The sequence below is a fragment of the Prionailurus bengalensis genome, chromosome B4, assembly GCF_016509475.1.
Source record: "Prionailurus bengalensis isolate Pbe53 chromosome B4, Fcat_Pben_1.1_paternal_pri, whole genome shotgun sequence".
In the NCBI taxonomy this organism is placed as follows: Eukaryota; Metazoa; Chordata; class Mammalia; order Carnivora; family Felidae; genus Prionailurus; species Prionailurus bengalensis.
In genome coordinates this window covers 84,879,129-84,901,359 of record NC_057358.1, presented here as the reverse complement: position 1 = coordinate 84,901,359, position 22,231 = coordinate 84,879,129, and the positions used below count along the sequence as shown (strand labels likewise).

Below are 22,231 nucleotides of genomic sequence, written 5' to 3'. Positions count from 1 at the left end.
CTGTTGGAATATGTTACTTTAGCCAAAAGACAGAGAAGTTGCTCAATTGCCAGTGAGAGCTAAACGTATTAAAATCTCAATGGAGTTTCAGAATTATCTTATCACACAGAGATGTTTGAGTTAGCTGGGCTGAGGCGAAAGTCCGAAAGGTACTTTCTGCTGGTGTGGCTTTAGTGTTCTCCTGTTAGAAATCTTCTGCTCGGTACCAGAATTGGGGCTGGAGTGGGGGTAATGGGCCTTATGGTTTTCACAGCTGTTTTTCTGTATTTTCCAGACTAAAACTTGAACATAGCAGGCTGATTTATGAGTCACTTTGGATCAGTGTCTTAAAACAGCTACAGCCTGGCTTTTTGTTTTTCAGCTTTCCAGATTTCTGCTGAATTTGCAGCTCTGCAGGCCCCAGTGGGATTGATTAAGAAGCTGAGCTGGATTTGCATTTTAAAATTTGACTTGGAAGTCAGATTTCCAAATGCTAAAAGGAACAAAATGATGGCCGGAACCAAATGTTGTAAATGAATTATTTTCATGTATATTTATTTGCTTGCTAACGTGCAGGAAGACTTTTCTCTACCATGTAGCATTTAATTTTCAAGCATTTGGCCGGCTGAGTTCTAGGTAAATAGTTCACACCTCCTTGCCTCGCCACTTTTCACATTTATTAACCTCACTCTACAGAGTTTTTTAGTAAGGTTTCCTGGGGAAGGTGGTCATTAATGGAACCCTAAAAATGAAGAATCTGCTTTTCTCCCTGAATGTTCTTGCGGGTTTAAGAAAATATCGACATTGTATGACTTGTGTTTGTTTTTAATGTGGTTTAGCCATAAAAACAATATAGGGAAGACTGAGGAAAATGTGACATCCTTTAACTGGAAAGTAATCATTTCTGAAACATAAACTGTATTAAATCTAAATTTAGATGCATTCAAAGATTCGTGGCTTTAAGTATTTAGTAGTAAAAGTCACTTAAGAGGTGATTTTTTTTTCCTCCCACATATAATGTGGTTTTAATAGTACACAAAACTCAGGAATGGAAGTGTGTTGCAATAACTGAAATATTTAAGGTTGCCAGTTCCCGCTTCTGGATCAGAAATGAGTGGTCCCCAGCATGTGCATAGTTCTTGGAAGGCAGTTTCTCATTTTAAAGGTCTTTTGTTGGAGATCTCATCCCATTACTGGTTGAAAAAAAGCTCAACACTCGCTCTCTTTTCTCACAGGATTGCCCTATGAAATAATGTTTAAAACGAAGCGAAGAGTGTGGTTTTAGTTTTTTCTAATTAAAAAGAAAACCACCTGTATTAAATGGCAATGCCAGATTGGCTCCCCTTTTCCTTTTAAAAATTGAAACAATCAGGGACGCAGTTTTATGCTGGTTCAATGTTCTTTAGTTAAGTGGATCCAAATGAGACTCTCTGTTGATTCAGGCTACCTCCCAGGTGAAGGACTCTTTTCGCTGGTTGTTTTTGAAACCCTGTGGGAAATCCGTGACTGTCTGTGGTGCTAAAAGCACACAGGTTTTGTTTGAATCCTAACGTGAGTTGTTGGGCCCACGGGTTCCTTGATGAACTCCAGACGGACGTGAGCTGGGCCGTGAGGGAAAGTGTCTGGCTCCAGCGTGGTGAGCATGCACAGCAGTGGTTGTAATTGCAGGATTTTTATAGTTTAAAGACTGTGCCAGATTTTTTTTCATGTTATAACTCTACCAGAACAAATCTACTCATGTCTGTTACTGTCTGGTAGGTCTTTAAGCAAACATGTTTCAAATAAAACCTTTGCAGATTTTTTTTTTCTATTTAGGTGAAATAGAGAAATCCAGGTTTATTCTCAAAATAAAAATTCAAAGACTTGAAAGGATTGCTGGTTTCTAATTGTTAGCTTAATAGATGTGCACCTAAGTTACACTGTGTTTCTCTGGATGTGATTCTTCGGCCCTTTATTTTTGGTTCATGCTTTTCTCCAGTCAAGTTTGGTTACCTAAAACTTGGGTTAGTTACAAGTCTTCATTTTTAAACACTGAAAGAATTAATTTGGTAAGGGTTGGTAAGCTTCCTTCAGTGGGAGAGCTTTAAGCCATACTGCTTGTAAGCCTGATTTTCGATGGCTGTTCCAACCATTTCGTTTTCATTATACCACGTGGAAGGCGCACATTCAATTTATTAACACATAAAGGGAATGCCATCAAATATTTACTGGGTTTCTTTAAAATTCTTGAATCTTAAATGCTCAGATGATGGCCTGGCCTACAATATTGTGTAAGTAGAAGTTTTGTTTTGCTTTCTTAAAAATAATGCTGTCTTATGGAAATTGTTACTCAGGTTAAGTCTTTGAGTAAGAAGCAGATGTATTTAATGATTGAAAAAAAATCTGATCATAGGTTTCTATACAGCCTACTTTGTAGGTGGTTTATGTGGTTTAAATTATACATTACATTATCAGATACTGAGATTTGGGAAATTCAGGAAAGTAGAATTCAGGTGGCTTCCTTCTCTCTCTCTCTCTCTCTCTCTCTCTCTCTCTCTCTCTCTCTCTCACACACACACACACACACACACACACACACACACACACACAAAATGGTACTTGAAATAATTTGGTGCCTAAACCCAGAGAAACAAATATGTATAAAAAGCAATTTCTATTTTGTTTGACTGTAATAAAGACACCGATGCTTAATTTTATGATAATAATAAAAAGGTTTCTTTAGAGATTTGAGTTTCAGCAGCCTGCCTAATTAGTCACTTTTCATAGGCCATGACTTCATCATATCAGGTTGGAAGCGAGGAGATGGCAGGGGATGGGGAGGGTGAAGCAAAACAACCAGTTCACAAAAGATCTGTTCACCTTGTGCCAAAAAACATCTCCTAAAAATTTGTAGGCTCAAAGCACTTGAATCTGCCAGCCTCCTGAACTAATTTTGTCCTCAGAATTTGTATTTTTGATTTTGGCAGTTTGGTTACCATCTAGTTTGGGGAAAGGATGGACCAGTTATTTCTTATGTTGTCACTAGTGTTGATAGAGATATTTCATAACTGTCTTGCACTTTGTTAAAGACCGTTAGTGATTTGTTTTTGAAACCACCTATAACTTTATTTTTGTTTTCTCATAGGGACTTGAGTCACAACAGATTGTCTTTAATCAAGGCAAATTCCATGAGCCACCTTCAGAGCCTTCGAGAAGTGTGAGTCTTATTTTACTTTCTATTTGAGGTTGAATAAAATATACCACTTAACTGTAAAGAACATTTAGATAACAGTAAATTATTAAAAACTTTTAATTTGGGAGGTATCTTTAATTTTATAAAGTTTTTACCTCTGTGAATTACAGATTATCTAATCAGCATTCTTTTTGTCTTTTTTTCTCCCCCTCCCCCTTTTTTTTTTGGCACCTAAAGGAAACTGAACAACAATGAATTGGAGACCATTCCAAATCTAGGACCAGTCTCAGCAAATATTACACTTCTCTCCTTGTAAGTGAACCTTAGGATTTTGTGTGTATGCTTGCAAGGACCACAGGTAGTAGCAGTTCTGCTAGAGTAAAGGTCTTACAAGCAAAATACGAATGTTTCTATAGATAATGTAGAAGCATTTTTTAAATTGGTTGACTTGTTTTCCAGCCATTTTCTCCCAAATTTGAAGTACCATTGTAACAACACACTTTATGTGTTGCTCTCATTGCTGAACTGGTCTCCAAGATTCAGAAGAGCTGCTTTCACCTCATAGAGACAGGAGTTGGATGATGTCCTGTAGACTAGGACTAATTCTGGTTATTGCTCAGTGGTCGCCATGGGATCTGTGGGTTAGGTATTACATAGTTCCTGGTGGAGGGTGATTGGAGTTGTTTTGTGAGAAGTGGGAGTTGGTAATAAGACACTGAAGTATTCTCTTTTAAGTGTGGTACCTGTAGCAGAAATCGAGGTTCAGAGACAATAAATCAAAATATCAGCTTTATACAGTTAAAATTAAGTATGTGATTGAAGTTATAAACACCACTGCATGTTACTTTACGAAGATGAGTTTTCAAATAAAATTAAAATTGTGCTAAATTTCCTGTATTTTTAGGACAAATAACATGTTTGTACTCATGCTTTGGAGAGGTTCTGGCATAATTTTGACTTTCGGCACTTACGGGTAGCATGTAGGATGTGCAACATTTAATTTCTAAAATTTAAGTAGTTTGCCACCATGATCTTGAATAATTTAAAAATATATTTAAGCCATTGAGCTTAAAATGTTTTCCTTCCTAATACAACTTAAGAAAAAACCACCATTGTTGCTTGCTTCTAGGAAAGGTGTTGTGAGGGTTGAAATTATACAGTAAATTTCAGGAAAGCTGTTCAATTAATTAAAGTGATCACTACCCAATTGCTTACATCTGGTGATTTATAGAGGTTGGGTTTTACTGAGGGCCCAGGTCACCTAAGTCACGAGTGCAGCCGCTGTGTCTGCTTTCCTGTGTTTGAATAAGAACTAAGTGACATTTGATACTGATGTGGTTTTTCCAAAGATCAGAAACAGAAAGGAATGAAAGAAAAAGGAGTTGGTATTTGACAAATAAACACTGAATTTAAGAAACATTTTTATGCTAGCATTAATACCTGTTTTCTTTGTCTTTCATAATTGCTTAAGAATTTGGTGTCGAAATGGAGTACTGGTTTTGGTATCTTAAACAGCTTTAGCTGTTCGCATTGGACCAGTGGGGCCTTTCTAAATCCCAGGGAATGCCTCTTCCCCCTGCTGTTCTCGTCCTGTGTATTGGCAGATTCTGTCAGCATGTTCAAGAGAGTCTTGAGTTGAGGGTCATTGGGTGCTTCATGGTTGAGAGGGTCCACCGTGGAGTTTTAGAATCTGGGTGGGGTGGGGAAAACAGTCTTCTCTTTGACTTGGTATAGAGTTGAAATCGTAAGAACTTGTAAGGAAATTAGAAACTTCTATTGGAAATAAACAACCTAGGTGATTTTAATTACACTTCAAGCTTTCCTTTATAATTTGAAAACTGAAAAAGAACTCTGGAAAGACAGAAGCCTTCGAAATTTGAACCGTCCTCCCTGTTTTCATTTGTGTTTTACTTTAGTGAGCGCTGAATAATCTTTTACTGAACTTGAAGACTCTCACTTTCCCGTTAATGTGTTGCAGCATGTCTGACCGGGGATTATTTTGTTCATTTTTATGTAATGAGAGATCCTATTTATTACCTAGATTACACAGCATCCGCAAAGGATTATTTATGTGATGGGACTGCTAATTCAATATAGGTAGTGAAAAATTGTTTTCATGCCTATAAAATATGTTGAAAAATGTATTTCTCTGGCTGTTTTCTTTTACAAATGTGTTGTTTTCTCTTGTAGTCCTCTTTCGATATTGTAGTACACGGTCATTGTTTCTGAAGCACTGTTAATTTCTGTCTTGTGTTGTATAGGACAGAGCACTTTCTTTTATATAGAAGTACTTGAACATTAGATCAGTACTTAAATTTCTGAAATTTCAAAAGATTGTTCAACCACATCCCATGGCTTAGATTAGAAACTTGCCATGGCACCACAGTTAAGCACCATGTCTCTCAAAGTAGGTCTCAGGACTGTTTGACTTCTTTTTGATCAAGGTGTTTGGTTTTTGTTTTTGTTTTTTCATAACATTTGTGGAGGAAAATAGGCTTTTGGGAGTCATTTGTGCAAGTTAAATCATTTGGAAACATATTAAAGGAAAGGAAAAATCAGTTGGGAGTCTTGAGCAAAAAGATTTAAGGTTGGTTCTCCATATCTTTGCTGCTCTGTGCAGTGGGGACCCTTCCTAGCTGGAGGCAGAGAAGAGCACCTGGTGAGACCTTCACCTTCTCTCATCTTCAGGAGCCAGGAGCAAACGGCATCCCAGGTCCAGAGATGAATTCGTTTAGGGACCACTTCTGATAATGTCAGGGAAGCCTGGTAAAATACCAGGGTCTTTGGGATGGTGGTTGGATGAGCATTGAACTTTCCCTTAACAAAGTTCATCTCTAACCTTTTTAGGGGTCTGTCAGAATGTAAAAGACCTGAATAGACTTGCTTTTCTTTGAATCCCACCCAGAGCACATTTGACATGCTAGAGGCAGCACATGGTTTGTGTGATTTTTTTTTCTTTTTTTCTATTTTGTAGCCATGGCAGGATGCTATATGTTAAGGGAAGAAATGCAATAATGTTTGGAATGAACATACATTAAAACTGTTGCCCTGATAAGGCACCTTGGTGGCTCAGTTAAGCGCCCGACTCTTGGTTTCAGCTCAGGTCATGATCTCATAGTTCATGAGATGGAGTCCCACGTCAGCTTTGTGCTGATAGCGCGAAGCCTGCCTGGGATTCTCTCCCTCTTTCTCTCTCTGCCTCTCCTCTGCTTATGCTCGCTCGCTCTCTCTCTCCTCTTCTCTCCTCTCCCTCTCCCTTTCAAAATAAACAAACTTAAAAGAATAAAATTGTTGACCTGGCATAAATAAGTTAATTTCACCAGACATGGTAGTTCTGACCTCCTGTGAGGCAGCATGAGCCACTCAAACATTGGACATCTGTAGAAATTATGGCTTGAGTTCGGGCAGTTTTGAGTTAGAGCATTTTTGTTGAATTATATAACATTATTGTTACATAACATTATTATTGAACAAAAGAGTTCTCACTGGTCATTAAATAAAGTTGGTTAGATCTTGGCCTTGACACTGGTGGTTTTATATAGCATTGCTCAACATGTAAGTACTTGCCTATGTGTTAGAGTTGAAAAGACTTAGGTCCCTGAATGTCAAAGGAATACCCAGAGTACTTGTTAAAAAATGTCGATTTCCTGACCCTCTCCCTAGAGATTCTGAATTAATGGGATTGGGTGGGGCCCAGGAATATCCATTTTAACACATCTACCTAGTTGGTTCTGATTAGATATTCAGTAAGTATTTCTGGAACCGCTGATGGAATCCAGTTATAATCAAATAAGCCTTTTCTCGTTATTTCTTATCTCAAGGGTAGAGCATTTCTCCCAAGCCCATCATGTTCTTTATAGCCTGTAATTTTTCTAGAAATGATAATGTCATCCTTCGAGGGTGGTTATTATAAACATTGCTGGTGGGACCTCAAAATGTGTACTCTACCAATGGACAGCCAATGGAGAGATTTAAGGCAGAGTGAGGTGATGAGTTTCACTATCTGAAGGTGTCATTTTGTCTTTAGTGTGGAGGATGTCCTGAAGGTGGCCGGAGGGTGGTGTAGAGGGGACAGATGATGGGGGAACCACTATGGTAGCCCAAGAGTGATGCCAGTACTGTGTCACAGCAGCAGAACAGTGATTAAAGCAAAGCTTAAGTTGGAATTATTTGCTGGTTCTTCCATCTACTAGGTTTGAGATCTTGGGCAAGTCTCTGTCTGTGTTTCCTCATCTACAAAATGAGAATCATAACAGTGCCCACCTCCTAGGGTTGTGAGGATCTGAAAAGAGAATACAGATAGAACCATCTGGCATATGCTGAGTGCTCAGTGAATATGAGCTGTGATCATGATGATGATGATCATTCACCCAAGTGAAATTCGTGGAATAAATACACAATGCCAGACTCTGTTTTAAGTGCTGGGGACACAGCAGTGAACAAAACAGACAAGTCACTGCTGTGAAGGTTCCATTTCTAGTGAGGAGTAAGAGGACACTAACAATTTTTTTTGTTTAAAGATTACTTCAGTTTCTTGATAAATGCTGTTCTGGCATTTGTCTCTTGGGAAAGCAAGAACAGAGAAGAGCCCTGGCAGATGCCCTTTAATATGTTCAAGGAAGGCTTCTGAGTATTTGCCAAATCCTGCTATGTGCTGGGTACCGTCTCAGGTTGAGATTACTGTTTTGACCAAACAGACAAAATTCCTGCCCTCACAGAGCTGACCTTCTCATGGAAGAAGACAAAAAAGTAAAATAAAAAATGTGCTCAGAAGGTAGTGAGGGCTAGGAAGAAAAAAGAGCTGAGGTAATAGGGGTTTGTGGCAAGAGGGGGTTTACAGTTTTATTTTTTATTTTTTTACTTTAATGTTTATTATTTTTGAGAGAGTGCAAGTGGGGGAGGGGCAGAGAGAGAGAGAGAGAGATTGAGAATCTGAAGCAGGCTCCAGGCTCTGAGCTGTCAGCATAGAGCCTGACATGGGGCTTGAACTCAGGGAACATGAGAACTCAGGGAACCTGAGCCAAAGTCGAATGCTCAACCAACTGAGCCACCCAGAAGCCCAAAGCCACCCCAAACACTTTAAATTGGGATGAAGGGAGAGGTCTGCTGAGAAGATGACACTTGAATCATGGCCTGAAGGTGAGGGAAGGGTCATGTGCCAGGGTCATCTCCTTAAGCCTCCCCTAATCTATCCAGGCCCTCCCGCCTTGTATGTCCAACTCCTACATGGTAATGAAATGATTTTTTTCATACTTTTCTCCCGTAGTATACTTTGGGGCCTGTGGGCCTGCTCTTAGTTTCCCCAGCACTTGGCAGATGAATAGCATGTAGTCTGTGCTTAATTAGGTATACAAATTAAGGAGTATATATGGAAAGCCACATGCACTTAGCATTATTCAGGCAGATTTCCTGTTACTTAGTCTATACCAGTACCTAAAAACGTACAGTGAAGACCAAGCATATGTATGTTTTACTTAATGTGTCTTCAACTCTGCATGCTTGGTAAATAATAATAAATTATAACAACAGCAATAGTAATAAGTAAAAGAAAGAACAAAAGAAGTAATTTAAGTAGTGAAAGGATTCAGCTCCCCGCTCTAGCCAGTGAGTGCACACCCTGCAGTGTGTTTGAGATGGAAGTGTGTGGGAAATAAAAGCCCCCCTTCATTATTTGCCTTTCTTAGTTTGAGTATCTCAGCCCACCTGGGATGACTTTGGTCTTCAGGTTTTGGGCCCAGCATACATGTGAACTAATTCATCAGGTCCTGAACTGAAAATTCAAAATAAGAAACAATAACAAAATACATAATCGATCTGTTCCAACACTTAAGGCAAAACTGGTCGTATAGGACTCAGGGAGGGAGAATAAGAACACTTCGCTGTTGTCTTAAAGGGATCTTCAAGGGTGTGTTATTGATAGATGTTTTCCCCTCGTGTGCTGACATTAGAGCCTGACGTGGTGTGACGTGGGGCCCATCGCATCACGTGCCCTCCTGTACCGGGGATGCTCTGGGATGTGGGGAAGTACGGGGGTTACGCCCTTTCCTGAGGTCTAATGTGATTTACCCGCTGCAAGGAACAGTCCTGGGCATCTGGGGATGCTGGCAGCTTGTGTGGCCTGCATGATATTATGGAATTCTGAGAAGAAAGGTGGCTTTTTCCCTTCGGTTTTGAAACTCCCTCAGATTCTCCAATGGCATTTGTCACATGTCTCATTCCAGGGTAGGACTCATGTCCTACTGAGCTGTTAGTCCCTCAGCAGCCCAGCCCAGAATCTGGCACGCAGGAGGTGCTCGTTAAATATCTGAGTCAGGAGAGAGACCATGGGGCCGTTGTACAACAGTGGAAAGACCTGAACTGGGAATGGGGCGCACACGTTGTTGTCTTGTCTCACACCAGTGACTTGCCCGACCTCAGGCCGACTTCGTCACCTCTTCTTTATCTGTAAACACGGTGTGAGATGTCTGCCCCTCCATCTCCTGTGGTTCCGGTGCAGGATCAAATGGCAGAGTGAACAGAAGGAGACGGCTCTGAAAGGTGCGAGCAGCAGCACTTGCAGCAGGGCCAGAGTGGATTCTGGAGCCAGAGGGTCACAGGGGGAAGGCAGGATTGAGAAACATCCTGGCCACATAGTTGAGGGAGGGAGGTAGAACTTTGCGTTTGCATTTGGAGTGGTTTATGTGGAAAACTTTTGCTCTCTTCCAGTAGTTCAAAGAATTGGTGAAAACTCAGTTGTAATGACTGAACAGCATTTCTACCCTGAGGACTTGTGTGTCTGTAGGTGGATTTTGAGCTGCTCGGGGTGCCCAGCAACACCACCTATGTGCTTAGTGCTAGGGAACAAAGAAAAATGGGACTTGGCCTCTGCCCTCAAGGGACTTTAAATAAGGAATAACGGGGGAGGACAGACAATAAGGGCATGCTGCGAGTAGGGTGATGCCCTGAATGATGGAGAGATGCCTAGGGCTGTCCCAGTGCGGAAGAGAGCTGTAGTTTCAGTGTGTGTGGAACGTGAGCGTGAGTGAGGTCCACAGAAGGAAAGGAGACATGGGTAAGTTGGTAGTGATGCACCTAAGTGTTTTACAGGTTTGGAGGAGGAAATGACATTTTTGTTAATCAGGAGAATGACTACATTTCATTGAAGCGCAGAATCTTCTTTCCTTTTTTTCAAGTCACTAAACCATGTTCATTTTCAAAATCAATTGCCATGAAGATAAATAATGTGCTGTTGATCATTAACAGTTACGATTTGCCAAATACCTGCTATCCATCCATCCTTAGAACTATCCTGTGCTCTGGCCCTTGCTGTCTGTTAGGGCCACATCTCTCTTTCCCACAAAAGGAAATTGACCACAGGGTGGGCATCATATAGACATTGACTTCTCTATGATGAAAAGGGTGGAGTTGAACTAGTGATTAGAAATCAGGTCTGCAGGGGCACCTGGGTGGCTCAGTCAGTTAAGCGTTGATTTCAGCTCAGGTCATGATCTCATGGTCCGTGAGTTTGAGCCCCACATCGGGCTCTGTGCTGACAGCTCAGAGTCTGGAGTCTACTTTGGATTGTGTCACCTTCTCTTTCTGCCCTTCCCCCGTGCACGCTCTCTCTCTCTCTCTTTTTCTCAAAAATAAAAAAAATTAAAAATGAGATTTGCAGTATATGTATGTGTATATGTATATACATATCAAAATATATATATACATATCAGAATATATATACACATATCATATATATACACATATCAGAATATATGTACCAATATATATACATACATATCAGAATATATATATCACGATATGTATATACACATATCAGAATACATATATATATATATATCAGAACATAGATAGATAGATAGATCTAGAAGCCAACACCATACTGAGTGGGAATTTCATCCATAAGCATGCATTTTTTGTTACAGACTAATAAAATCATCTTTGGGAGATGGTGACTCAAGAGACCATTGCTTGGTTGTATGGCACAGAGTTGATTTAAATAATTCCTCAAACTCAGTTTGTGATTTTAAAGCGTGTTGATATTTGAATAGTTTATAACTCAGATAAAGCTGCATAAAAGGAAGGCAAGCATTACATACGTTTTCACATAGGATGATTGATGTAATTTCAAGTGATGATGTAACTAAGCAACTGTGTAACTGTGGTAAAGCTCAAATAGTTTTTTTTTTAAACCAAACCTATATAAGTCAGCGTCTGAAAGAAGGTTACCAATGTGTCATGTTAATTAGGGAAATGGGAAGAAGCTTTAGCCAAAATTAGAATCTTAAGTTTCTGGGGAATCTGGGAGCTTTGTTCTGATTAAGTGGACATAAACCATATCATCTTCACCCGTTTGTGGGTGTAGATGAGCCCATAGAATTTGACCACCTTAACTGAAGAACTCATCCCTAAATGTCTGCTCTAGTGATGTGGATGAATGGACTAGTGTCTTTGTATTTAAAGGACATTGCATCTGAAGGCTATAGCCTTTACCAGTGTAAATAACCCAGACGTTATTGTGTTTAATGGAAATAAGCTCATAAAGCTGAAGTCTTACAAAATAAACACATAAACATCTTAATATGATAAGTTGTATTCTTTTATTGGATTTTTAAATGTTTATATGTGATTTGCACATAAAAGAGTTTATTGTACACAAAGATGTGTTTGTTACACTCTACGTTTATCTTTACAATTAATCATAAACCAGTCCCCACAATACAGGTTTGCTAGGTGTTTGAATTCTCAATTTAGATATGAAACATTTGTGATCATGCCATGGCTCTTTAAACCCTTCAGGAATTCCCCACTCCTCTTAGGTCAAGAGCAGAATCTTTCACAAGACCTACAAGGCGCTTGCCCGATCTGAATCTTCCCCTGCTGAGCCCTCTCCAGACTCAGCTCTTGCTTTTAGGAGCGTGCCAGTTTGTTCTGCGTCACTTCCCTTTGCACACTTTCCTCTCTGCCCACAGTACTCACCCTTTTCCTAACTCTTGCTAAGTCAGACTTAGGTTTCACGTGGCACATTTTCGTATCACCTTTATTTACAGTGTCTATGATGCTGTCATACCTGCAGTCACATTTGTCAGTTGTGTATTTGTGATTTTTTTTTACATTTATTTATTTTTGAGAGACAGAGACAGAGCATGAGCAGGGAAGGGGCAGAGAGAGAGGGAGACATAGAATCCAAAGCAGGCTCCAGGCTCTGAGCCGTCAGCACAGAGCCCGACGCGGGGCTTGAACTCACAGACCGTGAGATCATGACCTGAGCCGAAGTCAGATGCTCAACCCACTGAGTCACTCAGGCACCCTGTATGTGTGATTTTTTTAATGTCCATTTTCCCCACCAGAATGGAACTCATAAAAGCTGAGAGTGTGTGTTTTCATCCCAATTATAACTCTAGCGTGAGTGCCTGGCCCCTGGTAGACAGTGCATGGTTGTTGAATGAACGACCAAATGGATAGCCCTAATTAATATCGTATACAGTTAATTATAGAAGACACTGTTCAGTTAACCTTTCGTTCACGCCTCTCCATATACACTTAGAACTGTTTTCACTATTAACACTTGCTTTTTCCAAGGTAACAACAGTCTCAGATTTGATGTAGTGACCCAGTGGACATCTTTCTTGAGTGGTGGTACTCGGACCCCATAGAAATGACTCCCCGCTCCCTTGAACTTGTCCTTCCAGCATAGCTTGCCCCCAAAACTCGTGTATTACCGATGTTTACCTGAACCTGCAGCATTTTCTCATCTCCCCTCAACTTCATGCTAGCCATTTCGATTGCTGCTTTGAAGTATCAAGTGCGACTTCTGCCAGAGACGTTTCTGTGCTGAATGAGGCTTGTGCTGCCAAGACAGACAAGACAATAAAGTCACAGCCAGTTGCTTTTCATGATGGGGTGGCAAGAGTGAACATGTCTCTCTCCTGGCCTAGTTGCTTTTCCTCCTTCTCATCCTCATTTCAGTATCGCTGCCATCTTCCACAGATGAGAGGCTCAAGGCTCTAGTTGGATAGAGAGACCAAAACAGTGAAACAGGCCTCTAACCTGTACCACTGCTTCTTCTCTTGGCTGAAAGTTGCATAAGTACTAAATTCGAAACATGAAAGGAGAGGCAATTATAAATGTAAAATCACCTGCCTGAGAGTCTCCCTTCCTCCCTCTGAAGCTTTAGCCAGTAGATAGACCAGTCTCTAGAAAGAGATTGAAGGCAAAATGAAATATCGAGGTAACGTTCATGCTGCAGGTACCCTACAACACAGGATAAACATGGTGTATATTCTTGGACGGTCAGTTTTACTGTGCATGAGCAATTTTAAATGTTTTTATTCCAAAACAAACATTGGAATAGAATCAAAACGAACATTTTTTTTTTAGAAAAAAAAACAAGATGCTTTTTGAAGTTAGTCACTAATTGCCATGTAATCCTGAACAAGGTACTGGCCTAGGAATAGAGGCAGTACTCTTTAAAGATGAATAGATGTTTGCAGAATCAGGAAAGTAGTCAATTGTATAAATCCTTCTTTTTTTCTCCTCCTCCTGTCTTTTTTGCTTTCAGTTCCTCACCATCATCCCCATTTAAGTGTCCACTATAGGATGAGGGGAATTAAAAACAGTTCGGTAGATTGTATAACTGGTCACAACCCATTTTTTCTTGGTTTTGACTATCTGCGTGCAATCCTAGTAACTTAGAATGGGAAGACACATTTCTCTCTATGGAGAGATCTCTGGAAAAGGAGGTTATCCAGCCTCCCTTTGAGCACTTCCAGGGACAAAGCCTCACTTCTTGGTGACAAGCCATTCCACTGTGAATAGTCGTAGTTACTAGGATGTTTTATCTGTTAAGCTGAGCTCTTCCCCTGCCTTTACCTATAGCCTTAGTTCTCTGTATTGGGAAAAACAACTTTGTTCTGTTTTCTGCATAATAATACCTACAGGTCATAAAACATGAGGTTTTCTTAAAGCCTTCTCTTTTACTGGCTCAAATTCCAATTATCCTTTCCTATATGACATGGAGTCTAGACCAGTGGTATTCAGTGGCCCTTTCTGCATTGATGGAAATGCTCTGTATCTGTGCTGTCGCCTGTGATAGCTACTAGACACATGCATATTGAACACTTGAAATGTGGCTAGTATACTGAAAAGTTTCATTTTTAATTTTATTTAATTTAAAATTAAATAGCTACACATGGCCGGTGGCTGTTGTCCAGGACAGTACAGGTCTAGATTCTTAAAGTTGCCCTATTCATACGTCATTAACTGTGACAGTGTAAAATGTGCCCAGACAAGATATTTGAGGTAAGTCCACCACAAAATACGGTGGGATCATGCCCATTGACCAGATTACTGGACATTAATGAAGCTTAAAATTGTGTTGACTTTTTAAGGACAGTGTTGTATTTTTGGCTCATATTGAGTTGTGGTCATCCAAGCTCCCAGGTCTATTGTCATTTTCATGAGAATTTCACATAGGCCTTTTAAAAATGATTAATTAAAAATTCAAAACACTTACCCCAACTTAATTTCTCTAATTGCTTCTAGACCATCATTTTAGTACATTGAGAGTTGTGGCATCATGATTCATCTAATAGATGACGTATACGTTTAATTCTAGGACATTCACATTTGATCATTCCTACCTCTGTCCATGCTCATACGAATGTTGAGAGCACAAGGGCCACAGACCCAATTGCAGCCACTGGCAGCTTCCCTGTTTCGTTGTTAATTTTGATTCCATTGTAGTTAAGTACAGTGTTATATTAGCTTCAGGTGTATAATACAGTGATTCAGCAGTTCCATGTATTCTGCAGTTCTCATCAAGTTAACTGTACTCATAATTCCCGTGACCTATTTCACCCAACCCCCCACCCATCTCCCCTCTGGTGACCATCAATTTGTACTCTAAAGAGTCCTTGGTTTGTCTCTCTTTTTTCCCCTATTTGTTTTACTTCTTAAATACTACATATGAGTGAAATCATGAGGTATCTTTCTTTCTCTGATTGGCTTATATTGCTTAGCATTACACTCTCTGGCTCCATCCATGTCATTCATTGCAAATGGCAATATTTCATTCTTATTTATAGCGGGGTAATATTTCATTGTGTGTATATGTGTGTCAGCTCTTTTTATCCATTCATCTATCAATGGACCCTGAACTGCTTCCTTAATTTGGCTATTGTAAATACTACTGCAATAAACATAGGGGTGTTTTCATATTCTTTGGGTAAACCGTTCAGTAGCACAATTAATTATTGGATTGTAGGGTAGTTCTATTTTTAACTTTTTAAGAACTTCCATACAGTTTTCCAGAGTAACTGCACCGGTTTGCATTCCCACCAACAGTATAAGAGGGTTTCTTTTTCTCCACATCCTCGCCAACACTTTTCGTTTCTCATGTTTTTGCTTTTAGCCAGGTGTGAGGTGATATCTCCCTTGTGGTTTTGATTTGCATTTCCCTGATAATGAGTGATGTTGGGCATCTTTTCATGTGTGCTGGCCATCTGGATGTCTCCTTCAAGAAATATCTGTTCATGCCTTCTGCCCATTTTCAATTGGATTATTTAGGTTTTAGGCGTTGAACTGTAGAAGTTGTTAATGTATTTTAGATACTAACCCTTTATAAGATATGTCATTCGCAAATATCTTCTCCCATTTGGTAGGTTGTCTTTTAGTTTTGTTGATTGTTTCCTTCCCTGTGTAGAAGGTTTTTACTTTGATGTAGATCCAATAAGTTTATTTTTGCTATTGCTTCCCATGCCTCAGAAGGCATATCTAGAAGGTGTTGTTACAGGCAGTGTCAGAGAAATAACTTCCTGTGCTCTCTTCTAGAATTTCTATGGTTTGAGACGTCACATTTAGGTCTTAATTACATTTTGAACTTATTTTTTGTATGGTGTAAGAATGTGGTCCAGTTTCCTTGTTTTGCATGTAGCTGTCCAGTTTTCCCAACACCATTTGTTGAAGAGACTGTCTTTTCCCCATTGCATATACTTGTTAAAGATCAGTTGACCATATAATTGGGATTTTATTTCTGGGCTTTCTTTTCTTTGATCTTTGTGTGTTTTTTTGCAGCCAGTACTATATTGTTTTTATTACTACAGCTTTGTAGTATATTTTGAATTCTGGGCTTGTGATCCCCCAGTTTTGTTTTTCTTTTTTAAGATTGCTTTGGCAGTTTGGGGTTCCATACAAATTTTAGGATTGTTTGTTCTAGTTCTATGAAACATGCTGTTGGTGTTTTGTTAGGGTTTGTATTAAACCTATGGATTGCTTTCAGTAGTATAGATATTTTAACAATATTTGTTTTTCCAGTCCATGAGCATGGAATGTTTTTACATTTCTTTGAGTTGTCTCCAGTTGCTTTCATCAGTGTTCTGTTGTTTTCAGAATATAGCTCTTTCACCTCTTTGGTTAAGTTATTCCTAACTATTTTATTATTTTTGGTGCATTTGTAAATGGGATTGTTCTCTGAATTTCTCTTTCTGCTCCTTCATTATTAGTGTATAGAAATCCACCAGATTTAGGTACATTGATTTTGTATCTAGCAGCTTCCTTTAAAGGTTCATGTCAGTCTGTGAACAAAAGTTAAGGGATGTGATCTCAATTGCCTGTATGATCATCATCACCACATTTTCTGTGTCTTATTCACAAGGCCAGTTTGTTTATTTTTAAATTATTTAAGTAAACTCTAGACTGAACATGGGGCTCAAACTCATGACCCCAAGATCAAGAGTCACATGCTCTGCCGACCGAGCCAATCAGGTGCCGTGCCCCACAAGGACAGTTTAAATACTTGGTTAAATCAAGATATTTGGTGTCTGAGATGTTCTTAGTCCATTCGTCTGTGAACCATATCAGTAAAATAACATTAATTTAGCTTGATGTTTTTGTACGGAATTAATTTTCTATATGAGAACTGTTTAATTTGAGGTTCAAAATAATGTGTTTTCTGCTTTGTAGCATCATCTTAAATGAAAATCCTTTATATAGGCTAACTTTTCATTAAAATATACAAATCTAAGTTGGATGATTTTTTTCCAGCAAAAAATTACAGTAGCTTTTTTGAGGGAAGGTTTTGTGATTTATTTTGGGGTTTTTAGAGAAAATCCATTTTTCTTCATTAGAGTTCTGTTGAAGACTTCCTATCAAGCATGGTGGACTAACTGAATTCATTTCACCCTGCACCTTAAAACTCCCTTAAAAGGGAAGTAAAGGTCTAAAAAGAAAATGCACACAGATAGGAACAAAGATAAAACAGGAAAGGAGACCATCCACATGAGAGATGTCATAAAAATTTTGCACGCAAATGGACAAATTGTAACTGACTTAGAGAAAATGGAGTGGAGTCCAAAAGCAGCAGACTTCTTTTCTGCAGAACCATTCTGAGTTCAGAAATTCAAGGACTATAAGGGTTCGGGTGCAGAGGAGGACTGAAAATGGGGGAAAGGCTAAAACTCTTTTATAAGAAGGAGTGAGACCTCCAGCTTCCTCCTCCAAACTCAAAGCCCGGTGATTGACATGGACAGAAGACTGGAAGTTACCCTCTGGAGAGTTGAAACAATGAGTCTCTAGAATTTAGGAGGCAAGACCTACTGGGCAGAGAAGGAGTGGGGATTCAGGGCAGCATCAGGGCAATTAAATCTAATCTGAACACTGAGGAGGACACTGCCTCACCTCAGCTTATGTACCTGTTAGCCCTTCCAGAGGCTAGCAATCATGCTTAGACTTACCAGACTGGAGGTTGGAGGATCAGAGCAGTAAGACATGTAAGAGATCCCATCATGAAATAGGTCGCCACTCTGCCTGCCACCTGTGGCTGGGACTCACCAGGCAACAAGTCTGTTCCACACACAGCCCTCAGTAAGTTGTTTTTGTTGTTTTGGTTTGGTTTTTTGTTTGTTTTGAGGGAGAGCAAGCAGAGAGAGAGAGGGAAGGAGAAAGAAAATCAGAAGCAGGCTGTGCACACTGTCAGCACGTAGCCCAGTGTGGGGCTCAATCTCACAAATCATGAGATCATGACCTGAACTGAAATCAAGAGTCCTTCGCTTAACCAATTGAGCCACTCGGGTGCCCCACCCTCAGTAAGCTTTTGAGTGTTTTTTGTTAAATATAAATGGATAGCCCAGTGGTTGCCAGACTTTTGTTTTGTGTTAAATATAAATGGATAGCCCAGTGGTTGCCAGACTTTTGTAGAAGTTTCTAATAAAATCAGTGTTTGACTGAAATAAATGGAAAAAGAGAGCCAGAGACAGTGGAAGGAAAAGGGAATCTCAAAACAACCTAATATGTGTGGAAAGAAAAGAGGTGTTACATCCACAAAATAAGTAAAGAATGGTAAATAATTCGTACATGACAATAAAGAATATTGGGACAATAAGGAAGAAGTCTTAGAAATTAAAAAGATAACAGACACTTTAAAAAGGCAATAGAAGTATTGGAAGAAAGCTGAAAACTCTCTCAAAAGGAAGAACCAAAAGACAAAGGATGGAAAATGGGAGAGGAAAAAATGAGAAAATAGGGATATCAGACCAAAATCTAAAACCTGTCTAATCAGAATTCCACAGAGACATCTGTGGACATAGAAGGGATGAAATTATCAGAGATACAAAACATTTCCCAGAACTGAGAAACACACATTTCTAGGTTGAAAGGCCCTACTGAGCGCCAGCAATTGAAAAAAGACCTATGCTAGAGACATTACTGTGCAGTTTCCATATGCCAGGAGTAAAGAAGCTCTGAGAGGAGGGGAGAAAACACAGAACAGGTCACCTATAAGGGTTGACAGTGGCTCTTCTAGTGTGCTGCCAGCAGCATCAGCATCACCTGGGAACTTGGTAGAAATGCAGATTCTCAGGTCCCACCTAGACCTGCTGGAGGAGAAGCCATGCCCCCACCCCCACCCCCCAGTTCTGATGCCTGCCAAAGTTTGAGAAACCCTGGGATAGAGAATCAGAATGGCCTCCAGCTCCTCTGAGTACTTGCATGAGTGCTGTGGATATAGAGTAAAACAATGTCTTCAAAATCCCAAGGGAGAATGACTTCTAAATTCTGTGTACACCTAAACTCTCAATCCTGTTAAGTCATCTCCAAAATGGGGGCTGAGGAAAGCACCTCTGTGCATGGTTTCTTGTAAAGCTGGTGGAGGATATGCCCCAGGAAAATGAACAAGTAAACCGAGGATGAAGACTGGGCAGCCAGGCAGTGAGATTCCCCCGCAGAGGAAGGAGGTGAAATCCCTCCAGAGCCAGGCTTCATTTTCTAATAATGGTTCTGTGAAGACTTCGTGGCAAATCTGATCTTCTGCAGAGTTCATCATCCAAATCCAGAATCACAGCCTCTTAGACATGGATGAAATCGGTCCATTCAATGTCCTGTTGATTAACAGGTGAGAAAATCAAGGTCCACAAAGTGTAGTAAATCAAAACAGAGCCAGGAAGAGAATCAAAGTCTTGCTAGGGAACTGTGATTTCAATTACTGTGTCAAGGAGATCCTACTTTTAACAGGTTGGTTAGCATATGGAATGGCAGTTTTACTTTTTTTGGCTGGTAGCTGTAATGGTCATAGTATTTTCTGATGTACATATGCGTCTTGAACCATAGTTGAGATAAATCCTTACCAGCCAATCTGAAGCTTGATCTAGAATTTCTAGGTGAAGCACTGGTCACTCTTGGTCTCAAACCCATTCATTTAATCCTAAGTTCTGGGGAACCAAAGATGAGTTACCCTCTCTACTCACAAGTAAGTCCCAAGGTAAGGGGAAACTCATACTCACAGCCGAACTCTAACAGTGGTCTGGCATATGAAACTCTCTTATGGAAAGCCTCTGCCTCACAAGAGAGGTAGAGAAAATTGTTAAATTTTAGAAATTAAATTTTTTTGTACATAATTAAATTGTTTGAGATTCAGATAATTGTTCAGTAAGTATCTTTGACATTTAACATTAGCGGGTTCACCCTGAAATCTCTGTTTACATAAAGGACTAAATGGAATTCACACATCGGTCACCCAGGTCACTCAGTTGGTTAAGCGTCTGTCTCTTGGTTTCAGGTCAGGTCATGGTCTCACGGTTTTTGAGTTCGAGCCCTGCATCGGGCTCTGTTCTTGCAGTGTGGAGCCTGCTTGGGATTCTCTCTCCCCCCCCGCCCCCCACTCTCTGCCCCTCCCCCACTCACACTGTCTCTGTCTCTCTCAAAACAAATAAACTTAAAAAAGATTCTTAAGTTGAATTCACACTTGGGGATCAAAACAGGTGGTTTCATATGTAGTGAAAATGGGTTTTTGACCCCTATTTCTTTTTTTCATCTTTAACATGTATTATAAATACATGTATTTATATTGGCAAATAACATGTATTATACTGGCACATGAAGAAGGCCCTGATTATTGTAGAACCTCTATATTAAAATATGGCCATCTTCATTCATGTTTTGATCCAAAAGACAATTATATTTTATGTTGACCTGGCTTTTAGCTGAAAGAACTCTTTGCTCCTTACAGTAGTTCATTTGCTGCTTAGTATCATTAGTTCTTAATCAAGAATCTTTCTCCTTGCAAAAGTTTCTTCAATTGGCTGTATTCTTTGATGCCACAGTACCAGCGGACCAGTCTGAACATGTGTTCTTTTAATGAAACTTCTTAATTATCTTTTTAGAAAAAAAGATGAGCAGAGACAGTTTATTTTTATCTGCTTGGGAGAGGCTCTCTGCTTGCCAAGTCTCTCTGTTAAAAGAAGCCTAATATTATGGGGTGTTAGTTATTTCAGCCAAGGTAGTTTTCAAGGAAGCATTTTCTTGGGGAGAGAAGGTCATCATTGGAAATGTAAGTGACCTTTAATGTATTTGCAAAATGTAACGTTTTCTTTAACAACTTGTAATTCTTTCATAAATGGGTGCTAAACTGATTGTTTGCAAATTATATATAGAAATCATTATTTCCTTGGGGCCAGGCCGACCCCCACTGTATTGGTCCCCATCAATACAGTTAATACGCTTGTCCTGTGGTTGTATAGAAAGACCACAGATCCGGCAATTTGTTAGCTGCTGTCACTGAATTGGACATAAGTGATGTGGTTAGAGTAATGCATTCTAAGAAAAGGGGGCATTGCAACATATATGGTTCAGAGTGAACTTTACTGCTCACACCTTCTCTAAAAGGTAAATGCCACAGGGGCCCCTGGGTGGCGCAGTCGGTTAAGCGTCCGACTTCAGCCAGGTCACGATCTTGCAGTCCATGAGTTCGAGCCCCGCGTCGGGCTCTGGGCTGATGGCTCAGAGCCTGGAGCTTGTTTCCGATTCTGTGTCTCCCTCTCTCTCTGCCCCTCCCCCGTTCATGCTCTCTCTCTGTCCAAAAAATAAATAAACGTTGAAAAAAAAATTAAAAAAAAAATAAAAAATAAAAGGTAAATGCCACATGCATATAACATTCTCTGAATAGCCAAGATTGCACGTCTTTACACATCACAGTTGAGAAACTTTAAGCTGCCTGTTACCTTGTGCAGTATGTAGGAGACAGTTGAAACTATTGACAGATATTTCTTATTCATCAAGACGCTACAGTTTAATTAGTTCAGGAATTCCAGTGTGAAAAAAAAACTGATACTCTGGCTCCTCACAAAGAATATTCCACTCTCAGACTCTGGAAATAAACAGATACCATTTATATCCACTTAAGAGTCCATGAAATTCTTTTGAGACTCTTACACTTTGTGGAGATAGTAGTGAGTCAGAAGGTAAATCATCATACCAAGTGATCCTGTCACTAGCCTCGAAAGTTATATTTTACTGTTAATAATTTAGTCTGGGTTTACATTCAGTGCAGGTGTTGAGAGTATTGGAACAAATTGGGACATTTTTATAGATGGGAATAACACATTTGTCCATTTTCCGAGCGGTTACAGACATTAAAATGCCAGTACAGGGCTGTTCTGCTCAGTAGCATCTCAGACCTGAGCGAGACGCAATCCTAGTCTGTGTCCCATGCTTTACAAGGCCTTCCATGTCAGTGGCACAACACACGAGTGGTAGTGGCGAGTGGTGCTGAATTGGGTTCCAGTGTCCAGAGGCTGCAGAACTGGAAACCTGAGC

The 22,231-nt window shown here is 39.9% G+C and overlaps 1 protein-coding gene across 3 annotated transcripts in view; it reads left to right on the top strand.

Moving 5' to 3' along the window:
* LRIG3 (leucine rich repeats and immunoglobulin like domains 3) overlaps positions 1-22,231 on the top strand; it is a 52,747-nt gene that overhangs the window by 3,123 nt on the left and 27,393 nt on the right. For 2 of the 3 annotated variants that reach the window (XM_043564693.1, XM_043564694.1), the window contains exons 2-3: positions 3,104-3,175; positions 3,389-3,463. In XM_043564693.1, the coding sequence (XP_043420628.1) occupies positions 3,104-3,175; positions 3,389-3,463 (147 nt within the window). Of the gene's footprint in view, positions 1-3,103; positions 3,176-3,388; positions 3,464-18,580; positions 19,533-22,231 lie in introns of those variants that run through there. The other variant, XM_043564695.1, reaches the window with a different exon arrangement.